The sequence below is a fragment of the Mustela putorius genome, unplaced genomic scaffold (genome assembly GCF_011764305.1).
Source record: "Mustela putorius furo isolate JIRA1106 unplaced genomic scaffold, ASM1176430v1.1 tig00003834_pilon_pilon_pilon, whole genome shotgun sequence".
Lineage (NCBI taxonomy): Eukaryota > Metazoa > Chordata > Mammalia > Carnivora > Mustelidae > Mustela > Mustela putorius.
Window position 1 is genome coordinate 109,820,610 of NW_025421987.1, and position 21,500 is coordinate 109,842,109.

The 21,500-nt window shown below is 41.7% G+C and overlaps 1 protein-coding gene across 1 annotated transcript in view; it reads right to left on the bottom strand.

Annotated features, from left to right (window-relative positions):
* NEK11 (NIMA related kinase 11) overlaps positions 1-21,500 on the bottom strand; it is a 242,372-nt gene that overhangs the window by 72,626 nt on the left and 148,246 nt on the right. The window contains 1 exon segment of the mRNA XM_013061426.2: positions 18,624-18,784. Coding sequence (XP_012916880.2) covers positions 18,624-18,784 — 161 coding nt within the window.

Genomic DNA, 21,500 nt, shown 5'->3' on the forward strand with positions numbered 1-21,500 from the left:
TTTAAGTGACTGTCTTCCTCCTCCTTCAAATCTCAAACGTTCTGTCTAAATTACATTTCTACCACCGCCTCAGTCAACCCTCCCGCAGTGCTCTGTTTCTTTTGATTCACTTATCCAAAGACAAAATTAAATGTTTTGTTCGTTATTGTGAGCTCCATGAGAGCAGGACCGTGCCTGCTGAGTAATTATTAGCTTGGAGCTGGGCACATGGGAAGCAATCAATAAACAGAAAAGTCACACCAAGACAATGAACAGAGTATTCCTGTTTCTACCTTACCATGCAGGTTTTACGTAAATTCAGAGTTCCCAGTCCTGCACAAACTTGAATGCATTTAGACTTTGCATGCATTTCCCCCATTCAATTCTTTCAGCGGCTCTTGTTTGCTGAGCTTCCTTCTGAGCCACCTGATGGTCATCTTCTGCTTCCATCTGTCACTTTCTTTCTTGGCTCTCAGATGTTCTCTCATAAGGCTATTCCCTGACTCCTTCTGAGCTGACCCCAGGGACAGATAGACCTCACAGGCTACTACCCCCAACTGGAACTTCCTTTGGTGAGATCCCTCTCCTGAGCCTTCTGGGAAACTTCCTTCCAAATGTCCCAAAATGATGAATGTGCTTTCAAAGATGAGCCCACTGTGGGCTGAAGCCTTGCACAAAGTTCTCCTTCCCTTTGACTACCACAGAGTACACATTGCTAGGCACTGCACTGTGGGACACACAACTACTGAGGGATAAAAGCCTCACATGGAGGATGAGAGTGTCAGGTGTAAAATTTCTCAGCCCAAATTTAGGTTTCTGCTCATTAGTTTCTCAGGCTTTCCTTGCTTCAAGCTTGGTCCTTCCTGGGGCTGGTTCACGAATCCTCCTAATTCCACATTCTAACAGGCCTCACGTTATTTGTCCTACAGATCCTATGACCCATAAGGAACTGGACACTTTACTCTCTGGGTCACAGATTTTTCTACCTTGGCCTCAACGAAACTGTAACTCATCAAGGCAATGTATGAAAGCATCCCTGCTACTGTTACTAAACAACATGTACTGTCATTTATCAAAGTATATATGAACAACTTTCTAAAATGAATCTATGAAAATATGTCTTGGCAACATGGTCTATGGTATCTTAGAGATTCATAACCTTCATGAACGTATTGAAAGCTTTGAAAAGCCTTCTAGTAAAGATCTAAAACCTTGTTTAACATTATGCTTCCCAAGCCCAATTGTCTGTGAAACCCAGTTTATCCTGTGGAAGTCCCAGAAAGATCCTTTGGGAACTCCTCATGTGGGCAAATACCTTAACAGACCTTCCTGTTCTGTACACTCTGGAATCCTCAGTGTCTTTACTGAATTTAGTCCTGGGACTTCACAAGCTATCTGTCCTTACTCTTTTGTTCAAATAAAAGTTTTCTACTATAAGAAACTCTATTCTATTATACATAAGTTCCTCTCATTAGAAGAAAGATTGCTTTAGTATCTTTAGCTCTAAACTGCCTTTAATTTTTCAACTAAGACATGTCTTTTGTTCTTTCTTTGAGATTAAAAAATAATGTTTCTTTCCCACCCCTGCCCTCAAATGAACTTTGTTTCTTTAAAATATTTCTTTAAAACATTTAGCAAGCTCTAGCATTTCAACTAGCAGAAATTTATATGTAGTTATTTATATCTTGCTACTTCGTATTAGAATTAAGATTCCTTAGATTGTGGAGCAACTTTTAAAGAAAAGATAGAGCATGTTTTGCTTTTTTCTCTACGGAGGTTAACTGAAAGGATTTTTATATGTTAGCCCTACAAACATAGGTCACAGTTACCCAAAGGGATTTTAGGATGAAACTGGAAAAGTATTTTTGAAATCAGTAACTCACATTTGGTGATAGCAGATCTGTATCAAATCCTGTGTTAATTTGAATATTAAAATTCAGTGTGCTTCAATGAATTTCTCAGTCTCCTTTTTTTAATGAAAGTATAGTTGACATACAGTATTATTTTAGTTTCAGGTGTACAACATAGTGATTCAACATTTATATACATTACAAAGTGATCACCACAGTAAACTAGTTACCGCCTCACTCTCCTTTTAATTGCTGACCTGTGGAGAAAAGCCTAAAAGGAGCAATGGAAACAGTTAACAGTAAACTTTTGCATGGAGTAATTTCTACCTCACACCTGTGAGAGGGAAGCTTTCCAACCTTATTTCTTATTCTTAGGAAGTGGAGCTCTTGGCCTGTTTCTAGGCACAGATCAGCTTTGGAGGTAAGGTATAGATACACAGTCCTCTTACCCAGTGATTCTCAAATTTCGCTGTGTGTAGGACTCATCCAGGGATCTGGCTAAGAATGCAGAATCTGATTCAGCAGGTCTGGAGTAGGGCTGAGATTCTGCAGAATCTGATTCAGCAGGTCTGCAATAGAGCTAAGATTCTGCATTTTAACAAGCTCTCAACAGCAACTGATGTTGCTGGCCCGTGGACCACAGATTCAAGGGCAAACTTTAGCCAACATGAATGATTGGTGATAGTCTACTTTAATGAGCTTGCCATTAAAGTAGAGGATTGTTCTAGAAACATTGAGGAAACAATGAGGATTGTTCTAGAAACATTCTGTTTGCCTTAGAGAATTCTCAATTATTCAATTAGTAAAAATGTTACTTTAAGTTTGGGAAGAATTTCCACAAGCATGTATTTTGCTAACTCAAGACTTTTCAACTTCAGTACTAGTGATGTGTTAGGCTTGGTAATTCTTTGGGTGAGGGGCTGTCATGTGCACTGTAGGATGTTTAGCAGTATCCCTGGCTTCTACCCACTACAGTACCCTCCCTCATCCAAGCTGTGACAATTAAACATGTCATCAGACATTTCCAAATACCCTTTGGAAGGTAATACCCGCAATGTGCTGACATGGAATCACTTAGCATCATGATATTTGTTACACTGTGTTATAGATATGAGTTTATAACTTTTAATTACAATGTAGATACATTTCACAACTCTGACATCATCTTCATGTAAAAATCAAGATGGCTTTCAAGAAGCACTATTTAAGCATTAAGACTAAGAAATCTGTCCTTCCCTGCATGGCTTCCAGAACAAGATGCCCTTTCTTTGCTCAGCTTTACATTTAGAATAGTGAGATGTGTATGCCCAAACATATATGTGGGGGGAGGGGCTATAACTATAGAACTTACATTAAAACCAAGGATATATGAAGCAATAGCAAAATCTCTTTACTTTTGTTTTCATTCAAGAAATATGTGAAAAACTTTGGTGTGTATAGTACTAGATATGTTCATGATGAATTAGAGAGTGACAAAACTCAAAAGAATCACATTTATCATTGAAGTCTTCTGTGTCAGATACTTTAATATTTTGAACCTTGCATACACTAGAAATCAAAAATTCAATTAAATGGCAGCTTTGAGTTAACACTTTTTTAATGTTCTGAAGCCTTTTTATGGGCCATTAGAAAACAAAACAAAACAAAAAACCAACCACCTAAAATTGCCAATCACTTCTCTTGTTTTCCTAGTCAACTTAGTATTGGTATAATTAGAGAATTATGACTCCTGAAAAACATAAAAATCTCCCAACCATGAAGAATTCAGTGGTGTACACATTAATAAAAGAAAGGATAAGAACCATATAATCCCGTTAATAGATGCAGAAAAAGCATTTGACAAAATATAGCACACGTTCCTGATAAAAACCCTCAACAAAGCAGGGATAGATGGAATATACCCAAACATCATAAAGGCCATATACAAAAGAATCACAGCTAATATCATCTTCAGTGAAGAAAACTGGGAGCCTTTCCCCTATAGTCAGGAATAAGACAAGGATGTCCACTCTCACCAATACTATTTAAGATAGTACTAGAATTCTCTCTTAGGCTCACAATCAGACAACAAGAAAAAATAAAAAGCATCCAAGTCAGCAAGGAAGAAGTCAAACTGTCGCTATTTGCAGATGACATGATACTTTATGTAGAAAATCCAACAGACCCCACCAAAAAATTGCTAGAACTCATACATGGATCCAGCAAAGTTGGAGGATATGAAATCAATGTCCAGAAATCTGTTGCATTTCTATACACCAATAACAAAGTGGCAGAAAAAGAAATCAAGGGATTGATCTCATTTGCAATTGCACCAAAACCAATGAGATACCTAGAAATAAATTTAACTAAAGAGGTAAAAGAACTGTACCCTGAAAACTATAGAACACTTATGAAAGAAGCTGAAGAGAACAGCAAATACATGGAAAAGCATTCCATGCTTGTGGATTGGAAAACCAAACATTGCTAAAATGTCCATACTACACAAAGCAATATATGCATTTAATGTAATCCCTATCAAAATACCACCAGCAGTTATCACAGAGCTGGAATGAACAATCCTAAAACTTTATGGAAACACAGGAGACCCCAAATAGCCAAAGCAATCCTGAAAAAGAAAAACAAAATGGGAGGCATCATTATTCTGGATTTCTATATTTCTATATATGGTATGGTACTGGCACAAAAACAAACACATAGGTCAATGGAACAGAATAGAGAACCCAGAAATGGACCCTCAACTATATCATCAATTAATATTCAACAAACCAGGAAAGAATATCCAAAGGAAAAATTCTCTTCAGCAAATGATGTTGGCAAAACTGGACAGCAACATGCAGAAGAATAAACTGGACCACTTTCTCACACCACACACAAAAATAAACTCAAAATGGATGAAAGACTTAAATGTGAGACAAAATCCTAGAGAACGCAGGTAGAAACTTCCTTGACCTCAGCCATAGCAACTTCTTGCTAGACAGATCACCAGAGGCAAGGAAATAAAAGCAAAAATGAACTATTGGGACTTCATCAAGATAAAAAGATTCTGCACAGTGAAGGAAACAATCAACAAAATTAAAAGGCAACCTACTGAATGGGAGAAGATATTAGCAAATGACATACCTGATAAAGGGTTGGTCTCCGAAATCTATAAAGAACTTATCAAACACAACAACCCCCCGCAAAAAAAATCCAGTTAAGAAATGGGCAGAAGACATGAATAGACACTTTCCCAATGAAGACATCCAGATGGCTGACAGACACATGAAAAGATACTCAACATCACTCATCATCGGAGAAATACAAATTAAAACCACAATAAGATACCACCTCACATCTGTCACAATGGCTAAAATCAACAACACAAGAAACAAAGGTGTTGGTAAGGATGTGGAGAAAGGGGAACCCTCTTGTACTGTTGGTGGGAATGTACTCTGGAACACAGCATGGAGGCGCCTCAGAAAGTTAAAAATAGAACTAACTTATGAAGGGTGCCTGGGTGGCTCAGTGGGTTAAGCCTCTGCTTTTGGCTCAGGTCATGATCTCAGGGTCCTGGGATTGAGGCCTGAATTGGACTCTCTGCTCAGCAGGGAGCCTGCTTTCCCCTTCTCTCTCTGCCTGCTGTTCTGCCTACTTGTGATCTCTCTCTGTTAAATAAACAAATAAAATCTTAAAAAAAAAAAAACAAAAAGAACTAACTTATGACCCAGCAATTGCACTGCTAGGTATATATCCAAAAGACACAAAAACACAGATTGGAAGAGGTACATGCACCCCAATGTTTATAGCAGCATTATCAACAATAGCACACTATTAGTCTACTGACTAATGAATGGATAAAGAAGGTGTGGTATATGTACACAATGGATATAATCCAGTCATCAAAAAGTATGAAATCTTGACATTTGCTATGATGTGAATGGAGCTAGAGTGTATTATGCTAAGAGAAATGAGTCAGTCTGAGAAAGACAAATACCATATGATCTCACTCTTACGTGGAATTTAAGAAAGAAAACAAATGAACTCATGGAAAAGGGAAAAAAGAGAAAGAGGGAAACCATAAGGGACTTTTAACAATAAAGAACAAACTGAGAGTTAAGGGAGGGAGGTAGAGGATGGGCTAGATGGGTGAGGGATATGCAGGAAGGCTCTTGTGATGAGCACTGAGTGTTGTGTGTAAGTGATGAATCACTGAATTCTACTCCTGAAACCAATACTGCACTGTATGCTAACTAACTAAAATTTAACTTAGAGAGAGAGAAAGAGAAAGACAGACAGAATACAGTGGTATAGAGTAAGCAGTTTCCAATCCAGGAAGAAGAATTTTTAGGAGCATTATTTTGTTAGGATCTAATACTCTGATAGACTCAAAGGACCAAGTTCTCAATAACATCTTAACATGGATATTCAATAACAGACCAGGTTTATACCAAACCAGAACTACATAGCATCGTACATTTTCATTGTTAGTTCTTACAGGCAAGCCCCAAATACTGTCATTTGTGCATATCACAAGCACTGGCTTTTCCTTAGAATTCAAACTTTTATATGAAAGTGCACAAGAAGCTGTCTTGAAAATATAATCCAATAACTATACAACTATATTTCTATGTCAATATTCCTGTTAGAAAATGTATCTTAATTTAGCATCTATATCACCTAGGAAAGTTTCAGCTACAAGTAACCAAAAATCTCCATAAACCACCTTAAACAAAGAGCCCCAATATGCTCCTTTCCAGGCATTCTCAGACCCCCTCCTCCCCAAGAAAGTATATCCTCACACTTTTTGGCCAGAATTGATTGCATATTTATTTTAAACCAGTCCCTGGTAAGTAGAGTGTGATGGCCAGATTGGCTGAAACGAATAGGATTTAGGGTGTATTTAAATCATGAAGGGAAGCTGGCCACTGGCCTAAAACTGAGGCCCTGGCAGAATGGACCAAAGGAGAAAGGCACAGCCTAGTGGTTAAGAGCAAGGGCTCTGGAATAAGCCCACCTGAGTTTAAATCTGGCCTTGCCATTTGCCTGTCATGTGTCTTGAGCAATTACTTAAACGATTCACATCTTCATTTCCCCATCTGTAAAATGGGTTGTTAGGAGGAATAAATGTTAGCATCCATAAGTACATAGCTCCATGCCTGGAACATTTTAACTATAACACGTGTTTGTTAAACAGAAGGCTCAAAAATGTTTGTTTGGTACACAACCAATATGCTCAGTTCTTGGACTGAACCCAGTTTAACTTTCTGCTCAAATTATTGGAATGGATAATGCAGTTGAAGAAATCTCTTTCTGAAGCAGTTGTTTCTGAAGCTGTTGCTGACAGTTACTTATTCCCTTGAGGGAACAAAGCAATGAGAACCTACTCATAGAGAAGCCTAGTCACATGAGGCCTGTTGTCCAAAGTCTAAGGATGCTTGACCTTTATCTGGATGAAGAAGAGATTGTAGAGGAAGGAGCCAAAGAGAGGCAGGGGGAGATGTAAAGACACTGTCCTTCACTCCACGGCTCTCCCTACCCCACCGACCCCAGTAAAATGTAACCAGTTCATAATATTGTGCCCTTCTTGGAATTAATTGTGAATGAATGAATGAACGAACGAGTGAATGAATGAACAAACAAATGGAAGAATGGCAACTAGCTGCCAGACGACCTTATTTTGGGATGAGGGCTCAGTTTAGGAACCAGTAGCCCTTAGCAATTGTACATCTACCTTTAGACATTCTCAAGAACCTCCAAGAGGGTTGTTCTTCTGCTTCATGCCACTACACCATGAGGTGGTAAAAACCCAACCATCTGTTTTCACCTAGCACCCTCAGCACTCTCCTGCCAGGTGGGTGATGCTGACTCCCAAAGCCACACCACAAAAGGCTGGACAGTTAGCAACCCAGATATAAACAGTTGCACAGCTATGAAGTGTTTAAGTTTCCTGGGGCTGAAGGCCACTCAGGGTGAGTGGGAATGGGTACCTACGTGGTGTGCTGCCAGGCCCAACACCATTTCTGTCTGTGGAACAAATCCAAACAAAGATCTATAAATGTATACATGGAATGGACATAACCACCCAGTAGAGCTCCAGCCAGAGGGGAGCTCAGCTAAGCTTCATCTCACTCAGACCCTTGGGCCACTCAAGGGTCTCTATCAGTGGGTGTGAGGGTGTGAAGGGGCTGATTTCTTTTACCTCTTTGTCACCGGTGTTGACAGAGTCGTCCTGCAGGATGAGACCAAACCATACAGAACCCTTCTCCCCACTCAAGCTTAGTCATTCTGGACTCAACTTTTTTTTCCCTAAGACACCTTACCTGAGTGTACCTAGGACCTCCTTGAAGCATGACTCCTGAAGTCATGCATGGGCTACAAGGAGTCAAAGACACAGCCTTGATACCGGCTAACTTACACGTGTCACAATATATGTATGGATATCACAATTCTGGTGTAGTTTTTTTTGGTGGTTTTTCTTGTCTTGATGACATCATTGATGATGTATTATTCTTACTGAGGTAAAATTTGCATGCAGTGAAATGCCCAGATCTTCCACATACAATACCCATATTGCCACCAAGTCCCTGAAATTTCCCTCAGGGCCCCTCTCAGCCAGTCGCCACATTTCACTGCCACTGTCGCTCCAATTTCTACTGCCATAGATTCATTTTAAGACTTGACTTCAGTTGCCCTTCACTGGATTGGCCTTGCGCTTAAAATAAAACCCACTCTCCTTACAAGACCTTGTTGGTGTAGCTACTGCTGGCCTGACCTCTCCAATAGCATCAGTCTTCTTGCAATTTCTCAAACTTGCCAAGCCCTCTCATGACCTGGGCCTTCCTACACACACTACGCCCCTCTGAAACACTCCTCTCCCAACTCTGTTTTCTTACAGCAGAGAGTGCTTTTTCCATCCATCAGGTCACAGCTGAGAACCCCTCTGCTAGGAACTTCCTGAACCCCTCTCAGGAGGTGTTTCGACCCCTCCCCCAAATGCCCATTTCTTCCATCACCTCAACTTCTTCCTTTCCTCTTTGCTCTAGCTGTGTGTGTTCTGGCGTATTGGCTACCTGTACCACTAGCTTATCCTTGTAGGCATTTATTCATCTATTTACTCCCCAATATGTGCTCAATGTTTGCTCTGTGCTGAACACTATTCAAGGTGCTGGGGATACAGCAGTGATACAAACAAAATCTTTGCCCTACTGGATTACATTCTAGAAGGGGGAGAGAAACTATAAATGAGTAAGCAAATAAACAGTGGTAGGTCAGAAGTGTTAAGATCTACGGAGGACAATACAGCAGGGAAAGGACACAAGGACTTCTCACACCAGCAAGTGCTAAATTCTCTAAGTAGTCTGAGTCCTCCCCAAGATGATGGCATATAAGCACAAACTTGAAGGTAGAGAGGGAGCAAAATAATTTGTGTATGGAGGGGAGTGCGTTCTAGGCTTCCAATGGCAGAAACGTGCCTGATGTGTTCCGGAAACAGCAAGAAGGCTAATGTGACTAGAGTGGGGTGGGCAAGGGTGATTCTCACAGTGATGGAAGGGAGGAGATCTTCCATGGGTGATGAGGGGATGCTGCACGGCCATTTTGAACAGACTTGTGCCTTTTCGTTTGAGTGAAGTATGGGAGGGAGGGTTACCAGGAGGCCAGTTGGAAGCTACTGCAGTCATACACTGGGGAGGCGATGGTGGCTCCAGCAGTAGGAGTAGAGGTGCTAAATAATGATCATCTTCTAAACATTGAGTCAATAGGTTTTGTTCATGCACTGGAAGTGGAATGTGAGTGAAAGGACATGCAAGAGTCAAGGTTGACTCAGGAGGAGCTGACTGGGCCTGGGGCTGGGGTGTATTCCTTCAGTTTTGGACATGCTTAGTTCAGGATGTCTATTAGAAGTCCACATGACATCTATCCCCACTCCTGAACAGAGAGGGGATATGAATCTGGAGACAGAAGTGCAGAATGGAAGATACACATTTGGGAGCTGACAGTCTATGGATACTCCATAAACACAGGAGACTAGGTGAGATGTCATGAAGGTGGCATTGGGTCTGCTTTTCACGACCTTCCACCCAGTGCCTAGAACCCTCATCTGTGTGGTGTATGAATGTATGACCCAAGCAACAACCCACCCATGTTCTTTCCCACAATCCACCCATGTTCTTGTACTAAGCTACTGTCCATTCTTTAAACTCTATCCACTGCATCCTGCAAAATGTCACTAAGTTACAGAAACCAAACACCAAGGTGACCTTATCCATTTTCTACACACTCAGATGGACCTTTCACATCTCACTTCGATCTCATTGGAAGGCAAACCCTTGTTTATTTGCATTCATAATTCATAGGATGGCAGAGGGTGCCATTCGGTGCAAAGCCACAGGACAGAGTAGACGGCACCTTCACAGAAACTGTCCCGAAATCAGGAAGCTGACATCTTCACTCCTAGCTCACCACCAATGGTCACCTCTGTCAAAGCAAAAAAGGTCTCAGTGCTTGTGTCATGACGGGAACACGGAGCCACATGTGCCACATTCAAACTGGAGGCAAGCCCCCAGGCTCCCGTCACTCCAAATGCCTCTGTCACTGAATTCGGAGTCACTGAAACGTGATTGTCAATGTGTCCACATTTCACTGCTCATGCCTTGTTTATTCTGCATTATTAAAACCTTCTCACTGCAGCTGTCTCCTATTAGTGCCCAGGTTTGCATTCATAGGTATCTGATCCAGAACTCTTTGGACATTTTGGATCACAGTTTGGAAATGTAAAAGATGGAGAGGAGGGAAAAGAAAGCAGGGCTGCTGGGAGTGGCATCACGATGGCCACCCAGCAACTTGTGCAATGAAGTTTTCAGGAGCTGGGGAGGCTGAAGGAGTTGTAGCAGTGTGCCGGGAGCCTGCCCCCAAGCCACCACCCCTCCCTCCCAAAAGCTCACTTGCTCCTGATGAACTATTTATCTCTTCTCACGCCACGTGCCCGGTAGTCTAGGGAGGAAAGTCCTGCCATTTAAGGAACGTTGATCGATTCATGTTCCAAAAGATAGCCCTTGTGATACACACTTCTTTATGGCACGTTATTATTTTTGACTCCAGTTCTAGCTTTACTCCTACATGAATCCCACAGAGTACGTGGGAAACTTGGTCCTGTGTTTTCAACACGATTTTAAATCCTTCGGTCACGTTCTCACACATTTTGGAGCTGCCCCTTAGGTCCCAGGCATCTTCTTTTCCTCTCCTTTACGAAACTTTTACATTCACTTCTGCACTCACCCCACATGTCTCCTCATTGACAAGGAGAATTTGCTGGTTTGAATTCCAGCTCTGTCAATGGACTGGGTGACCTAGGTCAAGTCAGTTATTCTTTCTTTCTGTGTCGCACTTTCCTCTTTGTAAAGTGGGACAGATGTTAGCTCCGGAAAGTGCCTGTGAGTATAAAATGGGACAAGGCATGGAAAGGACTTAGCATGGCACCTGTTGGGCTGCAAAGCTGACCCTGTCTTAATAAGAATGATTGTTGCTTCCTCTGGTATGATGTGGTCCTATGTGGGTCATGTAGAAAGGACAGTACCTCCAACAATGTCCCAGATGTGTCACATTCCTTTCTTCCTAGACCAGACAACTTGAAATGGTATTCACTCTGTCTTTCCAGATGAATAAAATATTCAGAAAATAAAATTAAATTTCTCTGTGTAAATGAATCACAGAAGAGTGGGAAGGGCCCTTTGTTTGCAAAGGCCATGTGGGAGGATTCTCCTATTCTTTGTAGACTCATTCATGCCCTGTACGGTCTGGGTAGCTCGGCTCAACTGATAACTGTGGACACATCACTTGAGTGCTGGTGAAGAGGAAGGGGACTTGTTGGAGAAGTCCAAAGGTGCCATTCCAACTAGGCTTACCCACTTTGCAAAACCAGCATACACCACTCCACCATACTTACCTCAGGAATAGCACAGGAGGGCCCAGTGTGGGCTGCTTGCTGTCCCTTTCCTTTCCCAGTTGCTGTGAACCTCTGCTCAGTCACCAACATGGGGGTGGTGGAGGCTAGGGGAGGATCCCATCCTCCACACTGAAAGGAGCACACAGATTCTGTGCATTCCCACTCAGTTTTGTTTTGTCTTTTTCTACCCCATCATCTTCCTTCTTTTCCTCCATTCTTTGGGATTGGGGCAAAAAGTGTAGTTGCAATCTTCAATACAACAGTGGGTCCAATTGAAAAGATTTAGGGGCTAAAACCTCCTACAAAGCCCACAGTGCTATGTTCCACAGCAACGTTTGCTGGTCCCTGTCTGGCCCGCAGTGAGCTATGCTTTAGCCTGGACAAGAAATTGTAGCGAAGGAAGGCAGAATAACCATGCTGAAAATGAGGCTGGAATAGGGCCGGCAGTGGAAACTGTCCCATCAAAGTGATTCCTTTCAGCAACACACACGGGGTCTACAGAAGGCCTATTACCGGGGCGCCTGGGTGGCTCAGTGGGTTAAAGCCGCTGCCTTCGGCTCAGGTCATGATCCCAGGATCCTGGGATGGAGCCCCACATCAGGATCTTTGCTCAGCAGGGAGCCTGCTTCCTCTTCTCTGCCTGCTTTTCTGCCTACTTGTGATCTCCGTCTGTCAGATAAATACATAAAATCTTAAAAAAAAAAAAAAAAAAAAAGAAGGCCTGTTACCTGGAAGGCGTGACACATGAAACCACTGGGTTCCTCTAACGCCTCAGCAAGATGGGCTGCTTTACAGCCTGGGACATGGGCGGCGGGGGGTGCTGATGGAGAGAGGTTAAATAGCGGGGCTGACTGCTTCTTAGAACCGATGACCTCTGAGGCCAATTCCAGACAAAAACTCTTTCCTCCCATGCATGAAGTCAGATGAGTTAGGTCAGATCATGCAAAATCCCAGTTAAATAAGCCCTACAGTTTGGACTCAAGAGTTTTGGCATCTTCCATTAAATCAAACAAACAAAAAGATGGGAGGAGGAGAGAATTCTATATCCTGTAACAGAGGTGAGAGGCAGGCTCTTTTTTGTTTAAATTTCCATAACTCGGCACTGTTCCTAGAACGAGTGTAAATTTTGCTTCGTGCACAGCTCAGTAATTCTGTTCAGGAGAACAGAGCCAGACAATGCGGTGGCCCTCAGCTATCCCCTCACACCTACTGTGTTTACCCAGTCCTCACAGAGGAGGGATTATAATTGCAATAATTAAATAGTTGTCCCGGAAGACTGTATAGAGGAATGGCTAAGACACATGTCAGATCTGCAGCTCTCCTACTTGTTAGCTCTGTGCTACTTGGTGGCTGCATTCCCCTCACGGAGACTCAGTTTCTTCTTGTGCAAGCTGAGGCTATCACAACAGACTCATCTTTCAAGGGACCTGAGTTTTAAAGTCAGTGCTTAATACAGTAACCAACCGCAGACTAATTATGCTGTTTCTTTTTAAGCATCAAACGGAAGAGCTGACTAGCACTGAGGAACTGCATTGTATGAAGAACACGTGGTTGTAACTACTCTAAGTCTAGGGCAAGAATTCAAAGCACCAAGAGGTTCTCAACCTGAGAGATGCATGGACCCTGAGAGGCAGTGGGGGACTCTGGATTTATAGCCCTCAGCCCTTTCTCCATCTGGGGCGTCCAGTTTTTGGTTCAAATGTCAGGCAGAACTGGCCGGAAATCACGAACCCAAGCTTTCTTCCTTTCTTTTGCCCACCTGCCTTGTTCCTCACTCTCACCTTCTCCCTTGTTGGAATTCCAGCCAGTTCAATTCCAGATTGATGCAGTTCAACTAGAATACACGTATTAAAGGACCAACTTGCAAGAATGAAATAAAATATGCATCTGTGCCCATAGCCGAGATGCACCCCTTCCATTTCTCTTCCAGAGCCAGCCTGCTGCCAACCTTGCTGTGAAGCCAGTTAGCCGCCCTCAGCTGCTGCTCCAGGATCGGCTCCTCCCGGCAGCTCGCAGCCAGTTCAAGCATTAGGAAACCAGAGCCAGGCCATTCCCACCCAGTCTGGCCTCCTCTGATGGCGAGGGCAGACTTTGTCTGGGGCTCTCTTATGGGCACCGTGAAGACCTTTCCAGACCCCGCATGTTGAAGGTGCCATGCAGTCCTGCCTTCCCTTCCATCCTTACCCACAAAGGTGCAGACTAGCATCGTGGCTTGAGGCTTTCCCCAATTCTGTCTTGTCACCTGCTTCCCAGAGGACCTGGGCTGACATGTCATATAAAGTACAGGGCGTAGAATAAAGGTTCAGGAGATGTTAGATGTTACTGTTATAACTATGAGGATTTATTAAACTAATGACTCTACTACCAGAAGACGCCTAGAGGCACATATTCTCATGATGACCTGATCCGAGAGTCCTCAGTAGACTCTTGGGCCTCGCCTAGCCTACATCAATTTCTCTGCCCCGTGGCACCATTCCAAGGAGATCATTGCACTTTTCCTAATGCTTTGCTGTGCAGAGGGAATTTGAAAGCCACTAGAGGATTTGGTGAAAGCTTCAAAATTAGCTGGAAAAATGGGCCTCCACAGCCCTTTGTCTTGGCAAGAACAAACATCATGGTCCTAAGAGTCTTCTTAAAACAAGTATTGCTGAAAGCCACATTCATTAAACAGAGCCTTTCCTGAGGGAGTTCTGTGTGAAGTTATTATGGTCTACCTAGCGTGTGTAGCGTGCACACAGGACATTGATTAGTCTTGCAGAGGGAAATGGTGGTCAAGGCAACGAGGGAAAACAGAAGGGTCTCTGAATACACCCCATCAATCTGCGGCCCTAAAACATATCCATTAGAGCAGAAACACTTTTCAGTGACAGGTCCCACAAATACTGTTGAAACCCCTCTTATGATGACAGCTATAAACTCCATTCTCCTGAGATCTAAGAGGCTGGTTCCAATTCAGTGACCACAGCCTTCACAGAGTAGCTATCAACAATATGATAATGGCTTGTGATAAAGGTGCTGTTGATGTTCGGCTTAACGCAGCAGAGAGGGAAGGAAGGATCAGCAGCAATTAGGTGCTTAATAAAAACCACTTTGGAGATGCTGCTGCTGAAATGATTGTCACAGGTGGTGCAAGGGACTCAGCAATCAATCCCAATGAAGCCCATGGTTTTTTGTTTTTTGTTTTTTTGGGTTTTTTTTGAAAGCAGTTCTTCCATCAAATACAAACTATGTGACTTTTGCTCTACCTGAAGGAATAAGAATCAACTTGATCTGACTACTCACATAAAAGCCATGGGTAGAAGGACCACTGAAGACCTTGGGCACACTTGGGTCAATGGTGAGACTAGGGGGAGGGAAGGCAAATCCAAGTGATGGCTGCAGTTTTCACCTAATTCACAAAGCCAACAGTGATCAAGTCTCAGCATAGTGTTCTGTAACTACAATTTGAGTGTCGCTAGTTAAATAACCTAGAAAGGGAAGAGCAGACACCCATCACAACCGCACACTCACCCTCTTTGGGGTGGAGAAAATAATATCAGATTACAGGAAAAACAAATGGGACTGTAGTTACCTATCTTTCCACAGATTATTCAATGAGATTTCCACTCCTGTTTCTATTATACTAAAATTACTCTAGCCTGATACACATTTTGTACCAGAAAGAACACTGGCTGGTAAGCATGACAGACCCAGACCTGTTCGTGGTTCTGAGCGCCTTCCCTAGTTGTGTGGTCACAGGCAACCTACTTCTCTCAGTGACTCAGTTTCTTCATCTGGAAAACAGAAATAAGAATAACTACCCAACGGTTTTGTGAGACAAAATACCCATGTGGGTGTAAGAGGCCTCAGCATCCTGTCCCAATAGATTTAAAATCAACTCACAAAGTCTAGCCTGTATCCATTTCTCTGCCCCTGTGGCACCATTCCAAAAAGATCACTCTTTTCCTAACACTTCACTGAGCAGAGAAAATTTCAGTTATCATATCACATGTGACAGATGCACGGCCCAGAGAGCAAAACTGCTGTCCTATATTTATCATTGGCCCTAAGAAATAAAAAGGAGGGAATTTTTTTTTTTTAATACCACAGTTGTGAAATCTCACACTAACATTAGAGAGTTTGGGAAGTTTCATAAAAAATCCACAAGATGGGGTGCCTGGGTGGTTCACTCAATGGCCCCATTGACTCTTGGTTTTAGCTCAGGTCATGATCTCAGGGTCATGGGATCAAGCCCTGTGTTGGGCTCCATGCTCAGCAAGGAGTCTTCTTGAGAGTCTCTCCCCCTCTTTCTGCCCTACCCACAGCTCATGCACTTGCTCTCTCCAAAATAAATAAATAAATCTTTTGAAAAAACCCACAGGATTATGCTAAACGAAACAGATCAATCAGAGAAAGACAATTATCGTATGCTCTCTCCGATATGAGGTATTTGAGAGGCATGATAGGGGGTTGTGGGGGGAAGAGATGGAAAAAAATGAAACAAGATGGCATCGGGAGGGAGACAAACCATAAGAGACTCTTAATCTCAGGAAACAAACTGAAGATTGCTGGGGGTTGGGGGGTAGGGATAGAGTGGCTGAGTTATGGACATTGGAGAGGGTATGTGCTATGGTGAGCACTCTGAGTTGTGTAAGACTGATGATTCACAGACGTGTATCCCTGAAGCAAATAATACATTATATGTTAACAACAACAACAACAAAAAAAACCTACAAGATGGCTGGGTATCATCATCATAATTAATATCTCATTAATTAATTATTAAATTTTAGATACTATTTTAAGTACCTTACATTGATTACCGCATTTTAATCCCCAGCCTACTCTGTGAGGTAGGAGTCATTACTGTCCTATTTTACAGATTACAAAACTGAGGCACAGTGAAATTTAGTAACTTGCACAAGGTCACACAACCTGCAAGTAACAAAGGCTCGTCTTGTATACAGGCATTTTGATTTCCAGCCCTGTGTTCCTATAAGTATGCCAAAGTATGCCAAAGACGGGACTTCCAGACTGGCTAGCAAAGTTCTATTTCCTGACCTGAGTGGTGTTTGCTGTATATTTTATTCATGTGTATTTTCTGAATCAATTTTAATCTATTAAAAATAAAAAGTAAAACACTAGTAGCTAAAATTTTGTCACTTGGTGTTTTGTGTAAAAATGGATGTGTTTTTGCAACCATAGGCACAGAAAGATGTTTCTGCAATATTGTAATATTTGTCTCCTATTGTAATATTTGTCTCCTGGTTGGCTGCAATATTATAATATTTGTCTCTTGGTTGGCTCAGTCAGAAGAGCATGGTGAGACTCTTGATCCTTGGGTCATTAGTTTGAGCCCCATGTTGGGTGTAGAAATTATTTAAATAAATAAAAAAGATTTGTCTCACATGTTTAGGACCGTGGCACAGAATGAAATGGGAATTGTATTTTAAATGTGTGGTAGGAGGTGATGTTGTTCACCAGAGTCCATTGGAAAATGGGGAAATGATAGAAGGGAAGCATTTTTATTTTGGCATGCTGAATCACTCTCTGCCTTGACTGTATTTCTTTCAACATTCATCTACTTCTCTCTTCATGCATTTGTCTCCTAAATTCTCGTTCTCCTCTTTCTCTCATCCTTTTCTCTTCTTAGCCTCATATCCATATCCTTCTAGTTTCCCTTTCCTTGTCTCTTTCTCTTTTCTTATATAGAACCTGAAAACATTTCTTATTGGCTTTATTTATTGAATATTATAATATTTATTGACTATTACATTCTTTAAAAATTATTGTATACAAACTTCAATTAATCCTCATGAATTAAGTTTCCATTGATACAGGTACCCCTTGATTGACTTCTAATTTCCTAGCTTAATGATTCCTAGTAACAAAACTTCTGTGCCTTAAGAAATTTTAGGACTGGGGGTGCCTGGGTATCTCAGTGGGTTAAAGCCTCTGCCTTCGGCTCCGGTCATGATCCCAGGGTCCTAGGATCAAGTCCTGCATCAGGCTCTCTGTTCAGCAGGGAGCCTGCTTCCTCCTCTCTCTCTGTCTCCCTCTCTGCCTACTCTCTCTCTCTCTGTCAAATAAATAAAAAAATCTTTAAAAAAAATTTTTAGGACTAGAAAGGTTACCATGTTATGGCCTAAGAGGAAAATGAAGTTTATGAGCATAAGTTGCCCAAAGTAATCTGCTTACATCTTACATACCTCTTGCTTTTTTTTTTTTCTTTCCTATAGACACCTGGCAGAGAAATCACATGCTGGGACTGTTTCTTAGCCTATAACCCAGCTAGGGCTTAATCTTGCTATTGTTAAAGAGATCTATGCCGAGGACATACAGAGACTCCAGCACTGTGTGGAAGGATGGGCCCACAAAGGCTGGGCATGGCCAGAAAGATCATACCCTAATCCCAGGATCTCTGGGCCTCATTCTCAGAACTAATTTGTGCACTAGGACATGACTCAAAAATCTGATTACCAGGCAGAAAAGTGTATTTTTAAAAATCTGCATAGCTCTTCTAAAGAGACATCTGCATTCTTTATTTAACAGCTGTATACAGGGTGCTCTTCAGTGCAGTGTGTATCATCTTTCCACTTGAATAAGTACTGGGTGCTCCAGCCCATCCCTCATCAACTTGGTCCACACCAGAATCTCAGAACTCCATGCGGTCCTAACTGTCCCTGGACCCATCATACTGGGCCTTTATAACAAACCCTAGTACCCTCCCAATGCAAACAAACAAATAAAAACAAACAAACAAACAAACCCCAAAACACCCTAGCCCCCCATCCCCACTTCAAGTTCTAAGATTTCCTTGACTCTCTTTGGGAAGTCACAACCTGGTCAGGACCTCAGACAGCTCCACATCTCTGTTGGGGAGCGGCCTATACCTGTTGGAATGTTCTGTAAGCAGGCTGGGGTCCCTCATCCTTGACCTCTTCCTCTGCTGCTGAAAACACTGTTTCTTCTTCTTCCTCGTCACTTTCTTCAGAGCAGGAATCAAAGGCATCAGCATAATACTCTTCAGCCACAAGCGGGTCTTCAGGGATCTCTGAAATAGAGAATAAACAACAATCAGACCCTATAAGTCATTAAATTAGAATGAGTCTAGGATCTCCCATATTTTCCCAGAGATATATGTTATGCTTGCACTGACAAAGCTTTCATGGAGTGTAAAGCTGAATATTAGCTTCCTGAAGTGTCTGGTTGACTTTAATAAATACTCAGCAAAATTAAGCCAGTAGAGGAAAGGAGGGATGATTCATTTATATTTTGAAGGTGGAAGAATAAAACCATGACATGAGAAGAAATGATCTCCTTTAAAGTCTTTACATTCAGAGGCATGAATCCTTAAGACAAATGAGGGGATTTAGGAACAAACACTGGATGAGAGGCTTTGGCTGCAGGACCCTATTACACACCCACATTAAATTTCTGCAGAGGCTGTTGGAGCAGAACTTGGTCAGCACTCTTCCCTGTTGTTTCTTTTTTAAAAAAATATTAGTTATGAGACCAGGCAAGATGGATAGGATATACAGCAATGGCATTTAGGCAAGCCGAGGGAAACATTATGAGTTTTTTCCCAACAGGCTATGAAGGCTTTTGAGGTGGAGTCAGCTGGGACCTTGCTTACTCACCTCTATATGTGACATTTATTTTTTTTAAGATTTTTATTTATTTGTGTGTGAGAGAGCACGCACGCACAAGCAGGGGGAGCTGCAGGCACAAGGATAAGCAGTCTCCCCACTGAGCAAGGAGCCCAATATAGGACTCAATCCCAGGACTCTGGGATCATTACCTGAGCTGAAGGCAGATGCTTAACTTACTGAGCCAACCAGGCATCCCTATTTTTTTTTTTTTTTAAAGGAAAGACCATCCCTTAAGTTGATGCCAAGAAGTGGCTACCTAAGTTATTTTATGCAATGTTATTACTAACTAAAAATGTAATTTTTACTTATAATGGTTTTCAACCAAGAAAGGCCAAGAATAGGTCACCAAACAACAACAACAACAACAAAAACCCATAGCGATATCAACTCCAATTTCCTAAAGAAGGCATAGAAATTGGGAAATACTGTTGGGGAGAGGAGTGAATTACAGTGACAGCCCACACATTAAAACCATGGGCATTTTCGGCTTTGCACCAGACTCTGATTTATAAACAAAAACAACTCTTCTGATTTATAACAAACAGCACTGTATTTCATCCCACTGTTTCTACTCTGTGTTTACTGGGGGAAAATACGGAATTACGGGTCAGAGAATCAGGTTTGAATCTAAGCTCTACCACCTCTTATGTAAGAAGTGAGGCAAGGGGCTTGAGCTTCCTGAGCCAAGTTCTCCAGTAAAACTGGCATAAGGGAAACCTAGCAGGGTAGCTATGAAGATCCAGTAATAGGATTCTTATGAAAGCATTGTCTATAGGGAAACTTTATAAAATGTTCACTCAATTTCCACATCTGAAAAAAGGGGCTTTTTGTTAACTGATTCCAGAATCCTCTGGAAGTAAGATACTTAGGGACTACTTTAAAATCTTTGTTATCTATGGTTTCCCATAAGACAAAAGAGTCAGTGTCATGGCATCAAAATTAGCTCAAAAGACAAAAATAATATATACTCAAAACTGCCTTTGCCAGCTTCTTAGGAAGGAGCATATTGGGCATTTTGGAAACTCCAACACAGCCTGTTTCCCTTCAGATCACATGTTTTCAGTTGAACAGCAAATGAAGTAGATTCTTTGTATATAGGGGTCACGTTTTATAAAAATCTTTATTCAAGATTGATTAATGAAATGGAATGGTGGACAGAATAATGTGACTCCCTGTGTCTCTTCGTCCGCTCCCCAGCATCTCTCTTTTTCACAGATTGGTCCATTCTTTCCCCCTCTTCCCACTCCCTCCTATTTCCTCTTCCTCTCCCAAAGGCTCTCTGTTTGTCTGACAGTTACTCATTCATTTACTTATTCCTTATATTCTCCCTTTTCCCCTCTATTTCTCTTCCCCTCCTCCTTTAGGCCAGAATATTTGCTTTCAAATTTTACTGTGACACAAGAGGAAATATACCATTTACATTGTTGCCCAGCACACAGAAATGTGCTTACATTTGTGTACAAATATAAATTTATAGTTGAAAGTTTCATGCATCAAGATTTACCCATACTAAATATGACACATTCTAGTCTTTCACATTCTATTCAATTTTTTACAATGCTAGTTGCAACTTGTTAAAGTGATTTCTCAACACACAATTTGAAGAACACTGGTTGAGAATGCTGGCTTTGGAATCCAAAAGATCTACGTTTAAATCAAGGCTCTAATATCAGCTCTGTGACAGGCATTACTTAAATTTCCTGTACTTCAGTTTTCTCACCTGTAAAATGGACATGACTGTAACCATCTCTGAGGATTGTTGTGAACATTAAATAGTATGATGGATGCAAAGCACTGTGTACATGGTAGGCACCGAATAGATGTCATTTACTAACATGTAACATAAAACTCTGTATATGTGTTGCCTGTAATGCACAACACCAAGAAGAAATATAAATATTAGACAATCACAGATTTTTATCAAGTTTAATTTTATATATACACATACATGCACAAAATAGAATTACTTCTCAAAATCCATACCGTACACATTTCAAATGGGCAGTAAGGCAGCAGGCCAAACCATACAGACAAATCCTTCTCTTGATAAATACCAAACCCCACCTCCCATAACATGGCTTCTGTGCAGTCTTAGCCTCAGAGGAAAGATTCCCTCTC